We start from the raw sequence: 15500 nt of genomic DNA, 5'->3' as shown, positions 1-15500 counted from the left end.
GGCAAGGGCCCGTCAGGAAGGTGCAGATGGGGAGATTTAGACAGCGATCCTTGCAAGAAATGCAAAAATGGGGAAAAGAAAAGAAAATTAGGGTTTCCCTTGTGTGAGCTGGCTCAGCGTCCCATGCGTTTTTTTATTCTAAATTATGGATAAATTTTAGACGTTGATTGAGAGGATGTTCGTGAGGCCACTGGTGCGGGCACATGGGCCGCCCTAAGCATCAGCATTAATTAGCGGTTAATTCTCGAGGCCTGAATTTGCCTCGTTGGCGGAGCTCAAATTGTTCCTCTCACATTAGCCGCAATTGGTCAGAATGTGGTAACGAATATCTTCGCCACTCACACGTGTGCAAGATCAGAACTCCTCAGGCACAGCTGTCCTGACGCATTCGGCCAATTGGCGGTCGCTGTGTGGATTGCTCCGGCACCCACATCCGAAACCATTTCTACTTTCACTACACGTAGACAGTCGTGTAACAGGCACAATCCATCCAAGTTCACGTTTCCACGTCGTACACGTCTATATGTATGATTTCGGACGACAAGGAACTCCGCACCTCTTCACACGACCGCCCCACTTCACACGACCGCACCAGTGGTCATTATTTTCTGTAGGAACAAATACCTCATGACTTCTAATTCTCTGACTTGTCGCTGGATTGTTCACATTTAAGACTTTTCAGTTCCAAGGCATTTTTGCAATACCCTGTATGACTTTTCTTTCCGTTTTAATGCACTGCGACACTGAGATATCCACGCATGTCGGGATGCAATGCTCTGCTGCAGTTATTTATTTCATCCATCAACACCTGAGCAAAAGTATTATTTCCATTCCGTCCCCTGGCCTTCTCCCAAGCACATCAGATCAGTTTAAAGTAAGGTTCGCATTTTTGAAATGAGACGGGGCAACTTTTTGCCGCACATCCAACGTTGCGCGCCACTCATGTAAATTGTCCCACCACCGCCGCCGACTTTCCACTCTCTTGACTACCACGACCAATTTTATTCAATTTCAAACAGATGCGCACAAATTCGTTCCTGCACTTGCGAAAAAGACTTCCGCATGCCCCTCCCATTCAACGTTTGTGGTCTGAATTAAACAAACATTCGCGGTTCCCCGTCATATCATTCAAGTTCGGACGACCGTCTCGATTTATTGCTCGAATCCTTCAACCATTGGCAACCTCGAGACTTCACTTCGCAACCGCTATGCCAACCGTGACAAAGTTGTGTTCGCGGTGGACGCCGACTCGTGCTTTTAAAAACGACCGCCACAGAACTCCTTACTTTTTATTCTTTTCATAACTCTCTTTCTCATTCTGTCTTGCCCTGGATAACTAAATACCGCCACCAAGCGTGATCATATGCTTCTGAATACCGTATATGCCATGGAATAATAGTTGCGTGTCATATGTTTATTATACATCTCCTAGCTATATGCGCTCTCCAAAATGCAACCATATCAGTTCACATTTTAACCCGTGACTTCTTGTCCACATCTCACTTTGTTCCCCATAAATATATACGTATCCTTCAAAATCCAATGTAATGTAATGTAAAAGTGGAAAAACTGTGAACTAAAAACCTGAGAGGCCCCCTTCTCGAAATGCCATCGCTTCATTGCCATCCAAGATTTCCCTCCCTACCTCGTGGATGACTTGCTTTTGTGCTTTCCTAAAAGATTGAGTCGGTAGTTGCGCTGATGTCTTTTTGAGGTGTAACCTTCGCTCGCGTCGTCACATAACGAGAAAGTTAGGGCACAAAAGCCTACCAAGTCCGTTATATCCTCTTCATACGGCTCTTCAAGTTTATCCCATGTTGACGTGCTGGTCGAACCCCGCTCATGTCAGCGGCTGCACCCCCTCTTTCATGAGTACTATCACTATTCCATTTCGAAGAGCAGCACCACAGGAGGAGCGATTTTTATACCCTCTATAAAGTTTACTTTACTGTTCTGTCATGAGCTATCTTCATAGGTGCAGCTCCAGGTGCGCCCGATAACCCGAGTAGCCAATCTGTTCATAGAATATAATCACCCTTTTACGTGACAATATCGCAATCGGGAGGAAAACGCTTCAGTCCCATAATTAGTAAATTTCATATCGAACTACAATCAGAAGGGCAAACCTCCCCCTGTTGATCAATTTTACTACAATATGAGTGGTGGCCAGGCTCTACGTCGATCTACACATAATCGAATATCACAGAAACTTTGAAGAAGATCTGAATCTAAATATCGATATATATATCAAGAGGCCATACGTGAGGCGCAATTACTTCCGTACTATCAGCAGCATCAGGTGATTCAGAGACTATTACAGCATTAAGAGCGTTAGATGGCCCAGAAGGTCTCACGCCATCACTCATGTCAGGAGGTTTGCCAACTTCTGTTCCGTAAACTGCAGCTGCATCTGGCTCGGGAGTCATGCATGGCGAAGGAGAAGATACAAGTGTGTCTAGAGAGAGGGATACCGCGACGGGACACTTGAAAATCACCCTAGCCGATGTTTCATCCCCATCACTAAGGACACACGTAATGACTGCGGGCTTTCGTGGATATGGATCCCAGGGTCTCATCTGCCCCCTGATTGTGAACGGTCTAACGAACTCGCGATGATACAAGGTTCCATTCAAATAAAAAGAAGCGGACACGATAGAAGCCGACGTGGAAGAATCTGGGACACACTCAATTGTAAACTGTTGAAATTGGGCTGTCGGACAACACGTCACGTTACCGGATAGTTGTCTTCCATAAATCTGATAAGATTCTGCAAGGCTCGCTTTGACTATACGCATCGTGGCTGACTGACATATTGTGACGTTGGTCACAATGAAGATGAGAAGCATAAATGAAGACTCCATCATGAATCAAGTATGGAGGACGGGCCGAAGCACTTGGATGGAAGCGGGACTGAATAATAGTGAGATGGAATCGCGGTAACATTTGGAAGGCAGAATGCAGTATTCGGCGGTTTCCAGCGCCGGTCACTTATGTATGTGATAGGAAACTGGTCATGTTCGCTCCATAGGCATGCCTGGCAAGAAGCGATAAGAAAGAACTAGACTGCTTTGTTCGAGGTCGTACGCACTTCGAAGCAACTAGGCTTCGGTAAAAAATTACCTGGACGACCCCGGTTGCATGTACTTTTGATTGACTCACCTGACGTTCGCAATACCGATTAATCGAAGAGTGCACACTTCCCTCAGCATAGCTTCACGGTGTTGCTGCACACGGCTCTTTTCCGCTTTTGTTCAGCACGCACACGCTTGTAATATGAGGGTGTTGAGAGATGACGTGGAGCAGAAATGTGTCTGGGACCCGGCCATGCACCTTGTGTGTTGATGTTTGCCTCAAACCAGCCAATCGTAATAGAACATTTCATGTGAGTGCGAAGTTGCATCAAGTCCGAAACCCATCAAAGAAAATACGACCTCAGGTCTTCTTCTGAGCACTACACTTTTGCGCAGCTGCCCCAAAATACTTATCCATTATAATGTTTGCTCTGGGCGTTCTTCAGATTCAGTTGTGGACGTACCCAATGGATTGGCGAGACAAAACCAGGATTGCGCACTAGTCATTGATGCAACATGAATTGCAACAAAGGCTGCTGGTCCAGGGTGGTATCGGATAGAGTGCTACGGTTTTGGGTTCCCCCAGTAAACTATACTCTACTTCTTCATCGCCCTGAGGTTTAGTGTCTATCCGAGCGGGGCACGTTCTCATGCGAGGACAGCTCTTTTTTGCAAAATATATATAAATTAAATTGAACATTCAAACAGCTACCTTGAGCACTATTTCCTTAACGTGCTTGCTTTCAGCAATAGTATCTTGTAGAACACTGGGATGAAAGCTTTGAATATAAGAATATCATGCAGGTTGAGTACCAAAATTGCCTTTTTAAACTGGCTTTTTTGGTTTTGAAGTTATTTTACATGCGGTTTGGTGATTTAAAAAAGCTTCTTTTCCAGACATATCTATATCTAAAAACAACCAGGAAGAACAAGCAATTCTCACAAAGTTCTTTCTGGCGCCAAGTCAGAAGTCAAGTACGACTACAGTACTCGGTTTGTTTGGGCGGGGGGCCGTGTGGTATCCCACCCAAGATTTGTAATTTGTACAGCACCCGACGCCGTGGGTTCATTACAGGCGAGCGCCTATACGTGAGCCTTAAAGGCGGACGGACTACACGTGTGCGATACAGACGGACGAACTACACGTGAAGAGTTCTGGTTTAGTGTGACTATCAGTCCTAGGACATCCGCAAAGCGGGTCAGTAAACAACCGGAACTATGAAACAATAAAACCCAACAGAAAAACAATAACAAACAAAGAACAAAACAAATAATCAAAGATAAAAAACAACCATCAGAGAGATAGACATGTGAGAGAGCAAGGATGGCGAGCAGGGCGGGTGGGTGGGAAGAGAAATAGACATGCCGGGGACGGCGGGGGTTGCGAAGGATACCGCGGGAGCTCTCTTAAGTGCAACGCGGAGATTCGCAGCGGCAACGCTCGGCATGCTGACAGAAATTACACCAGCTCGCTATCCTTTGATAATTCTTCACCAGCATACACTCCGTGTACACAAACGCGAACATTGCAAACCGACAACCTGCATACATTACATCCCAGTGGTTGTATATGACGTGGTAGAGTAGTAATAGCACAGTACAGTGCATTGCATAGTACAGTGCTGGCAAAAACTATAAGGCACCTGGTACTTTTGCATATTCCTAGAAAAGTTTTTATGCTATCATAAAACCCTTTGCCTTATTAAAGGCCAATGAGGCGCTGATACTGCCCATGCAGTTATTGTTTAAAATAATCTATGGTGGTGGACGCTATCGCGTCTTATTCCCCAAACGCGTGGCAAAAACTATAAATACAGTTGCATACACAGAGGTCTAATGCGCTCGGAACTAGACAAGGAACAGTGTTTAATAGCATATCTTCTTCCCCTTGGCGTACACAACATCAACGCACCGCTTCTGCATAGATTCAGTAAGTTTTCGGAGCGTATTGGGTGCAATATTTGCCCAAGCTTCCATGATACACTCAGTAAGAGACTCAATATCTTCAAATTGCCTCTGTTGCGCATAAACGGACCTCACGAGTATACCCCACAGATTCTCGAATGGATTCAGGTCTGGCGAGTACGCAGGCCACTCTAGCAGCGATATACCGTTGTCCGAGAGCCATTGTTTCGCCAGCAGTGAACGATGGCAAGGTGCGCCATAAACGTCCAAGTAATTGGTAGATCCTCCGCAAATGGTAGCAGATGGTTCTCTAGAGTTGTCACGTACTTCGCTCCATCCTGCTTTCCTTCCAAAAAACAAGCTCTGATATCCTTGAACCGGCAAAGCATGCCCAAACCATAACACTCGAACCCCCAATTTGTCTCTTTGAAAACCACTCCTTCTCCTTTCTCAAGTCATGCCATTTATACGCCAAACCGCCTGTTCTATCCAAGTTGAACTTCTTTTCATCGGACCAGACGATTTGGGACCATTTTGCATTGCTCCACACCATTCGTGTCATCGCCCACTTGAGCCGAGATTTTTCATGACGCTCCCGCATCGCTGGTGTCCGTGCAATTTGCTTGTATCGCAAATGCTCGGCTGCAGCGATAACCTGGCGTACACGGCGAGCTTTGACACTCAGTTGCAATGCTTTCACAATCCCTGCTGACCCCAAATCTCCTTTGGAGCCTTCCCGTAAAATTCTTCGCTTATCAGCCTCCGTTAATTTTGGCGGCCTTCCTCCCGCATTTTTGCGATTGTACCGCTTTTGATCGCGCAAAAAGTTTGTGACAACTGTGCGGGATCGTCCCAGCTCGCGGGCAATAGCAGATAGGGAGATACAGTTGGAGTGATGGACAAGGATTTGTCCTTTTTCAAAAGTTGTGAGCCTTGTGTTTCGAGGCATGATTGTGCGTGTTTTGTTTTAGCTTGGGGAACCGCAGTGGCTCGTAGCGATGAAGAAGAGATAGTTTGCACTGTGTAAAGCTTTATGGCGCGAAAGGAGCTCTTTGAGGGGTCTTTTGTTGCACGTGTATGCAACTGTATTTATAGTTTTTGCCACGCGTTTGGGGAATAAGACGCCATAGCGTCCACCACCATAGATTATTTTAAACAATAACTGCATGGGCAGTATCAGCGCCTCATTGGCCTTCAATAAGGCAAAGGGTTTTATGATAGCATAAAAACTTTTCTAGGAATATGCAAAAGTACCAGGTGCCTTATAGTTTTTGCCAGCACTGTAGCGTACAGTATTAAAGTGGAAGGAACGACAAAACTGGGGAGCGTGTGCTTGCGGCCCTCAAGAATAACCTGCACGGGACGATCTGCTTCTTCCAATTTTTCCTCAGTTCTGGCCAAAAGGGTCGCTGCCCCCCCCCCCCCTTTACTCTGAGGGCGTCCTGCCTCAGCCCCTAAGTACGTCGACCTCCGGCGGCCGAGCAGTACAGTAGTGATCCACTTCTACTTTGGATCACTACAGTGGAGTACCTCTACTGTACTCCACCGGGGAGTAATCCGCATAGCGGCACACGTGGCTGTGCTCCTGCCACCTGTACTCGTGGCTGAGCGCGCACCACGTGTGCTAGCTGGGACTCCCCCGGCTGACTCTCCTATTACACTAATTTCTACGCCCCTACAGTAGGACCTCCAAGTCTACTCTACCCTATCGGGACGTAATACGTACGGCGGTACACGTGGCCATTCCGCCGCCACCTGTCACCCGTGGCGGTACATGCACCCCGTGTACAAGCTGAGTTGTCCCCTGCCTTTCCAGTATCGTCTGATCACCCCTACAGGATCTCCCTCCAGGTCGTTAAGTTTACCGACACCGGTTGGTACCCGATCTCCCTCAGCTGTGCAGCATCGAGAAATTTTTGGTCTGCGACCGGAGGTTGTGAGGAAGCGATGGCCACGAGTCCCGAGAGGTTTGGAGAGGTTGGAGGTTCCTCTATGGATTCCGGTTGGCACGCCACTTGTCGTGACGTATTCAAATACCTCCCAATTGGGAGTTGACTTTGCAAATGCAAGCATTGACGATTGCCTCGGGAAATTTTTCTACACTGATTTTACCTGGGTCGCTGCAACGGAGGCCATCCATGTGGACCGACACGGCCGCATGCCGCGGTTTTCGACTCCGTCAATTGCGGCATTTCGAAGAGTTGGCGTTGTTGCCATTTGTTTTGGTCACGATGACCACGTGGTCGAATCGGAAGCACTCCTTTACGAAATGGAAGTCATTCGATGGAAATGCGTGTGGCGGTGTAAGGGAAATTTTCCAAAGTATAACCATTAGGGTACCCCGGTACACAGCTCTGATGATTATGTCGAGTTCAAAGGGTAGCGATGGGCAACAAAAATGCCGAATGAGATGTACATTGAAGAAGAATATGACGGACGTCCATGAGAACAAATGCCATCTACAAGTGTGCTGCATACCGGGTCCCTTAACCACTGCGTGCCAGATCCGGTCCTGGAACCATGGGAGCGCGTTCGTGAGAATTCAGGCTTTGACGACAGGCGGGTGAAAAGGAATCGCCGGGGTGTGGGACACCATAGCCGAGCAGACGGTTGGGGTGCCTCTACCAGCACTGCATCAGTGCCGGTAGAGGCACGCGAACCGTCTTCAACGACTCCTCTAGGTGGCCATCCTGGCACTGTCGAGAGTAGCATTTCACAAATTCGATCACTGCTCGTAGGGCGAGGCTTGCAGTCGAAGTTGGCATCTGCTGGTGTCGTACTGCCGTGCTCTGCCAGGGGTGTGGTCGACATCATTGAAACCATAACCCGCCCATCTGCTCCGCGGAAGGAAAAGTTCCCGCGTCCGAGCGTCTAGCGGAGGCTGGCCTCTCGGAATGGCCTTCCCCGAACGCTTCGAGAGAGACGGGACGTAAATCCTCGACGAGCACCAGTCGACACTATAGTTGGTCGACTAGTGCTCGGAGGTTCTCCAGAGACTGAGACGCGTTGAAACCTCCCTTTGCGAAGGGATTGTAGTTATTCCATACAGCCCGTATATATTGCGTCCGATACGTCAATTCGAAGCGACTTCCGGACCTCCTCCATGTATTTCGCGATTCGGTAGTACATCGCGCGGGCGCGTTCTTCTTAAAATTCGGGCGCCGGGTCGCGGTCACGAAGACCTGCGGCACCGTGGCCCACTTGAACGCTGAACGAGGTCGACGTCATGTTCGCCGCCTCGGATTGAATCGTGGGCGCGGAACCTTCTTCCATCTCGTCGCGTACAGACGCGGAGTCGAACGATAATTTTCTCGCGATAATCGCGTGGCCGTCTAGGTCGGGAGACAAATGTAGCATAAACCCCGCGTCGCATTGCGGGTCTAGCTATGGTTCTTCGAAGACTTGTGACGCGAGAAAAAGCACATAACACACACACCAGAAAAGAACGCGGGCTGTGGTAGCGTGGTTGAGCGGTGGGGAGCGGACGCGAACAAAGTACCCGTTTGAGCGAATCGAAGCGCTCGACGCCACGGGGCGGCGCTAGTAAGCGTTCTAGCACCGACGGGCGGAGGCGGATCCAGCTCGCTCGCGTACGTTCGCGAACGCTACCAGCGTTAGTTTCTGGTTACCGCGCTCGCGTAAAGATAAGGCGTGTAGAATATGCAGACGGGGTTAGACCTTGGGCGGAGGATCTGGTACCAAGCCCGTGCTTGTCCTTCCCCTCCGCCGTGGGCTCCCTGTGGTTTTAATATACAACCAATCGCGTCAATCATACAGGGCTACAGTACAGTCCGTACTATACTGTAGCGTGCTACAGTGCCAAGCTACTGTACTCAGCCACTGTGGCACTATCAGCCATCCGGGCTGACAGTACACGTGTGTGCGCGCTCGGGCACGTGGCAACGGTCGTGCCTTACATCGCATAATCTAACCCTAAATCTACTTTGCCAATATGCTACACAATTGTCATTATGCAATGGAGTTATTTTGAAAGAGCTTCCAATGCTACGCCGTACCGAACTAGGGAGGGTTTGCGTCCAGTTTGTCCTTCCGCTAGAACTGTAGAGGCATCGTCGTCCGAGGCTGTATCACCATGAACTTGATCGTATTTTGTACCGTTAAATGCCCTAAAATTCCCCTATCCAAGATGGATTGCTTGACAAAGAGCCGACAGCTCTTACAGAACAGACGGCGTCTGTTCTGTAACAGTTTCTGCCACTGGAAGACTACTTGCATCATCCATCAAGCGATCGACGCTATCAATATCGACTTTGCCAACCACCCCACTAAAAACCAGCTCCCTCAGTTCCTCAGTTATAAAACCTACATCATCGTCCTCTTCCTCTACAGTAACGCCATCATTAGCCCCGTAATTATTTATGCCTCCTGTACAGTACGGCTCTGCAAAGACGTATAATTGTAGCATAAACACCCCCAGACGACTGAGGGTGTACGGGCAGTCCGACGTAGACCCCGTTCGAACGGGAAGACGGGTGAAGCACCAGCTAACGAGGCAGGGAAGCGGGCCCTGGTAGCGGTGTGGTAGAGCGGGAAGGTCCGGGACGAGCGTACGCGCGGGCCGATTTACGCCTCGACGCCCCGGAGCAGCGCTGGGGAACGTACCAGCGCTGACGGGCGGAGGCGAATCTAGGCTCGCTCGCGCACGCGTGTGTCCCCTACCCGCTCCCTTCCTCCTAACGCGCGCGAAGGCGAAGGCGCGTAGTTAGAATAAGCTGGGTGGACTGACCTTGGCGGTCGGTTGAGGACAAGTCCGTGCTTGTCCCCCTCCTGTCGCCGTCGGTCCGCTCCAAATTTAATATACAAATCAATCTATCATAACACTACAGTACCTCGGTACTGTAGTGGACTACTGTAGTGCAGGTCGGCCTGCACTGTAATACTGTCAGCTATGTCGAGGCTGACAGTACACGTATTACCCGTGGTGCGTGCGCGATTTGTTCGCGCGTGGTACACGTGTGCACGTGTATAAGCGTGTCCCTTGTCCCCGTTGTGTACACGTGGACACGCGCGGTTGTACTGTAGAGCGTCGAGCTCTACAGTATGGGATCCCGTTGTTGATCTAATCTAACTAAAAAAAGCCCCAGGGGGGGTTATACTACAATAATTCGCCTCGATATCGAGCCATTTCAGCCTCTTCTTCTCACTCCTCCCGACATGGTCTGGACGCTGATGCTGTAGGAGCTCGCAGTGTTGCTTTCACGTATCCTTGCCCATCTTCTTGGGCCTTATTATATTTTCTATTAAAAACGGCGGAAGTATGTCCGTCTTAATCCAGAAGTTCAACACCACACTCTCAGGAACCAGATCCCATGCTCTGGACATTAAAAACAACGCCATCATAAACGGTAACAACTTTTGCGAATATTAAAAGATTCGCGAGCGGAAGGTTCTATCGACAATTGACCTTCAATCGAGTTCAATATATGACGGACGAGAAGCCGCCGAAAATAGCACTTGAATGAACGACCAGCCGCAGCATCCATGGGCTGCAAATAGGAAGTCATATTCGGAGGAAGAAGAGAACATTTGAAATGTGCAAAACCACCGCAGTCTATGTTGTGTGCTGAACGGTTATCGACAATGTCAATATATGTTTTGCCTTGGAATTGGGCAAATTTGAACCCCTGCACGATATTCTTCCAAATTGTTTTTGTGTTCCAAGCATTAGATTGGGACACGTAGTAGATGTTCAGATCCCAGGGCCCGTTGAAGTGTCTTGAAAAGCTTCTGGGGCGATGTGGCTTTCCAATTATGGTAAGGGGGCCTTCGAGCCATCAGCAAATACATTAAGAACTGCTGTACTGCGATCCTTTATCCGCTCAAAAGGAGTCCCATCCTGCGAAATTGCCCGACTTGGCAGAGATCTGTACAGCACCACCCCATCAATGTTCAGAATGCATGAGAGAAGGTAGTGAGCTGCCTCCTTTTCATTTCATGACGGGATTTCGCCGCAAATTCGTGGTCAAAGTGCACTGAGTTCCCTTCTCCTGCTCCCTTGCGGATTAGAAACCCATTGCGATGAGCGTAGCTAGTGTACCAACCGCGGATTGCACCAAACGTTTGCAACTGCCTTGCATCAGCAAGAATTCGATCCCTGTTTCCCGCGTCGTCAACCTGAGCGGCTCATTCTGTCAACTGGGACATCGTTTTGTCCCGTATATGCAATGCCTATTCGCGAACGATGCTCTCCCGAAACGGGTACTGTAGTGCAATGCGCCTGTCAGGCAGATACTGAGGTCCGACGGTCCAACAACAACAAAAACAACAAAAAGAACAGCTGCCGACGGCACAGCGCTACGGAGCGTCCGACTCTTCCTTCCCTGTTTAAACGAGCTTGAGACTCGTAGTTTCTCAGATCCCTGAAAGGGGGACACAGAGAAAATACCCGGCCCGGGATCGGTGTGGTAGAGAATTGCGAAGAGAATTGCTCGGCGAGGGTGGGGAGTGGCGTGTACGTAGAGTACCCCCGGTTCCACTGGGTTGTAAGGCCAATGCTCGTTGAGCGTCTTCGACACCTTTTAACGCAACAAGGCTTTCGACGGGGGCGTCACAACGCAGCCCGACGGAACGAAATGAAAGTAGCAGCGCTACACCAATGTGGCGCCCGATGGCTGGAAACACCTTCACCGGTTCGGTCGCAACCGGGGCCGATGGCACCAACACTGACTTGTATACACGTAAAGCCCTTCGAGAGAGACGTCGTCGCAACAGTCTCCGTCGGAAATTAAGTCAAAGTAGCAGCGCTCCACCAACGTGTCACCCGATGTGTAGTGCACTGTACACTATAGCGGGACAGCTGTCCCTACCCGCCAAAATCACGCTGCACCGCCACCACGTGTACCCCAGGTACACGTGGACTCCCCCTGTCCCTCGGCTGGCTCCCCACCGGTGTACACGTGTAATCCCTCTGCGACACCCCGGGGCTACACCCGTATATTCTAGTTATTCTAATTTATAGTGTAATTTAGCTTCGCCATTTCGGCGACGGGGACTATATAGTCAACCCGATAATCAAAGTAAAGAGGCACGAAGCCTCGGGTCTTTTACCTTGATTTCTGGATTCTAGGTTGTAGCCTCGACTCGGTACTGGCTCGCCCATACCGACCGAGCCATCTACACCCCTAGAATCCCCACTGCCTTCCCCGCGCGCGTCGACCCACCCGCGCGAGCCCTACGTTAACTACTGTGCTGTCCGCTCCATCAGCTCTGTTTTTCCTTTAATTCTTCCTCTTTTTCGCTGACTCTAGTTCTACTTCTCTACCGCGCAAGCCACGGCCGGATCCCGGTTCCGGTCATCCACCGGGTGGTCTCCCGTTATCGCCTTACCCGTCCGAACGCGCGTAGCTCTGCCTACAGCCGCCACACGTGGCTGTAGTGCACGACATTTTGGTCTCCCGACCTAGAAACAGTCGATACTCTCGTGCATCCGAGTGTCCTCTTCCCTGACCTACTTTCCCTTTCAATCTCTCCTCCCTGCGCCTTTCCCTCACGCACCGACCGTTAGGTGTATTCGCCATGGTGACCGGCTCCGAGTCGTCCCATGACACTCGTCCGAGAGACGTCCCAGCGCCCGTCCGGGCGTGGACCACGCGGAACCGCCGCGAAGGCCTCCGTGAAGCCGAGAGGTTCTCTCTCAACTTAATCGAGGAGAAACTCAACTCGCACACGGCCAAGATACGCGAGATGATGGCCAGCCTAGTTGCTGGTAAGATCGCCGCTCAGGAGGTACAGTCCGAACAGGGACGTGATCGCCTCGCCGCGCGAGAACGCGTTCGCACTCGAGCGTGGCAGAAGGACATCGGGTCCACCGTCGGCGAGACGCTCCTTCCTCTACGGGAGGAAGTAGATCGCCTGACGCAGGAAGTCCACGACCTCCGTCGGCGTAACCTCGCTTTGGAATCGGCGCAAACACGACCCGCCCCCGGTATACAAGACGAGTCGACCACGTCGAAGCCAAGATCTAACCCGCAGTTACATGCGTTACAACCGTTGGAGGAAAATATAGTGTTCGCCGACGTCACGAAATCGGCTCTCACGGCCGCCGGGATCCCGTTCCCCGATCCCCTGACGATGGAGGGACAACGAGATCCTATCCCGGACCTAGCGGCCTGTAGTGCAATACAGGGCTCTACAGGGGGGTGAAGTGAAAGGAAAATAATTGGATATGACAAGTAGTGCGGGGTGGAGGACACACGTGCGAATAATTGCACAGTTTTAATTTTTAATTATTTAATTTATTTAGTTAATTAGTTGGCATTAATTTTGCTGACATTAGATTAGATCTAGGATCTAGCGCCGCGAGCTACTTTAGTGGCTCCGGCTGGGCGATATATACCTTAGCCCGCTGACCACCAAGTCAGTAAAGGTAACCCGAGTTGCCAGAGTTTGATATTGCCTTGGTCGAAGTCCGTCTTCTACAAGACATTCCCTTCTACTCTAGCCTACGGTGTCCTTTGCGCTCGGAGGTCTCCTTTTTCCTTATCAATTTTCCTTTATTTCCCTATCCTAACTTCCCTTAATCTTGAGTTGGTCCCACCTTGTAGGATTGCGATCCGCAACATGACGTCATTAGCCATCGGGCTTCTGTGTTGGTGCACCAGGGGTGCTTTTCTCAGAGTTGGTTCCATCGGTATCTGGTTGCGACCGATCCGGTGTTGGTACTTTGCCATCGGGCAGTACGACGGTGTAGCGCTGCTACGTTTTCTTCTTCCCGACGGGCTACGGTGCGACGTCCCCGTCGAAAACCCCTTATCGAGGGTATAAAGTGTACAAGGCGATCTACGAGCATTGGATTTACGACCCATTGGACCAGGTTTACCTTGACACCCCTCCGAACCCGTCGAGCAGTTGCCTTTACAAAACTCTACCACCATTTACCGATCCCGGGCTGGGCCCTTCTCTTTGCCCCCCTATCAGGGATCCGAGCTACTGCGGGCCGCAAACCCGCTTCAAGAGGACAGGGAGCTTCGAACACTCCATAGCGCTGTGCCGTTGGCAGTTGTTGTTTTTGTTGTTGTTGTTTGTGTAGGACCGTCAGACCTTAGTCTCTGCCTGACAGGCGCATTGCACTACAGTATGGCCTTCTCGGTCAGACTTGCGGTTACTCAACGTCTTGAATTGGTTATCGGTGGCTCTCGTTCCGTAGAAGTCGTCGTCAAGAGTTGCCAGTGTGTGAATGGGAGAGAAAAACATTTTACACGAAACGCGAAATGCGGTGTTCTCGAACTGTGTGAGGCTTTGCGTTTGGTCTCTCTGAGCTAATCAAGTCCGACCGCTGTCTTGTCGCCTTGCCGTCGGTGAAAAAGCTAAGATGTGGTTACTAATAAACTTCATTTCCTCCGGACTTGGAGTTTTACACCCTTCTCGTTGCATAATGTCAATGGTCTTCTCGAAATTGAGTCCTGTACAGTGCGACATCAGCAATATTGCAACATAACGATACAAGTCGTAAATTGTTAGCGGTTTCATACTACGTCGTTGTAGATCAATGTATTCATTGAGCCAATTCATACATGTGTGCAGTAACTCATCCATAAACAGCACCATATTCCCTGCCCTTGTCGGCTCCAGCTGCGGAACCACCCTTTCAATCTCCGAGCGGTCCATGGCAGACGAACAAAACAGTCTTGCGCCCTCACCAATCACCTCAGACACAAAGTCGTCCTCAAGCATGAGACGTTGTCCGATTACCTGCGAAGTGCGCCAACCTTGCGTTGTATCTCGCCCGTTAATGGTTGCCCTTGCCGTTCTCTGCTCCCTTGCGCGGCCTCGACCTCTTCCAGCACTGCCGCGACCCCTCCCACGTCCTCTACCGCGTCTCCTGGATAGTGCTACGGTCACGCCGCTACCATCAGCAGGTTCCGGAATTTCTGGAACGACAGTAGACATGTTTTCCTGAGTTTTGTGCACGGTGGGAGAGATGGGAGTCTCAACATGGGTTGGAAGCGTCCGATTTAAGAGGTGTAAGATTCATCTGAATCAGCTCACTGTCAGCAACAACCTCGAATTGTGAAAACCCCTATCTGAGAAGGCATTATATGCTCAATCTGTACCCAAAGGGAGCCCTCGATATGGTCGTCAGGGTCCATATATGGAACCATAGGGCATTTGGGCGATTTTCTGAAAAAGCCTTAGGTTCCATATATGGAACCATACAAACGCTAGGGATATGGCGGCATGCTCAGCGCGAGCGTCCAACGGCTTGCGACAATGTGGGCAAATGAGGGGGCAGATGGAGTCAGGGTAGACAGCAGTGCCCAGATGTCTACGTAGCATGCACGACCACATCGCACTAGAAACTCGTGAGGTAAGCGAGGGGCGAGCGCATAAAAACGAAGACGCTCCAGGGGCTCTGATGGAATTTTATCTTGCACAGCAGCGCACGGAAAAAACATTATGGTCGCGAGGTCGGGAGTTGCAGTCCCATGAGCTGTTTTCCCAGTACAGTCGGGATGTGGCGCCATGCATAGCCTGAAATAGAGTTTCGTGTACGAGTTCAGGTCT

General features: G+C 50.1%; 1 protein-coding gene across 1 annotated transcript; it reads right to left on the bottom strand.

Annotated features, from left to right (window-relative positions):
• Positions 1-5295: 5295 nt before the first annotated feature.
• CHC_T00003396001 (hypothetical protein) lies at positions 5296-5925 on the bottom strand. Its single transcript, XM_005714437.1, has one exon. The coding sequence runs from the start codon at positions 5923-5925 to the stop codon at positions 5296-5298; it is 630 nt and encodes a 209-aa protein (XP_005714494.1).
• Between the last annotated feature and the right edge of the window lie 9575 nt (positions 5926-15500).

Source organism: Chondrus crispus, genomic scaffold (assembly GCF_000350225.1).
Source record: "Chondrus crispus Stackhouse genomic scaffold, scaffold_189, whole genome shotgun sequence".
Classification (NCBI taxonomy): Eukaryota; Rhodophyta; class Florideophyceae; order Gigartinales; family Gigartinaceae; genus Chondrus; species Chondrus crispus.
This window is presented reverse-complemented; position numbering and strand designations above follow the sequence as displayed.

What these genes read in the sequence shown, in the direction of transcription:
- CHC_T00003396001 (XM_005714437.1), bottom strand. Translation starts at nt 5,925, where the DNA reads ATGCCTCGAAACACAAGGCTCACAACTTTTGAAAAAGGACAAATCCTT.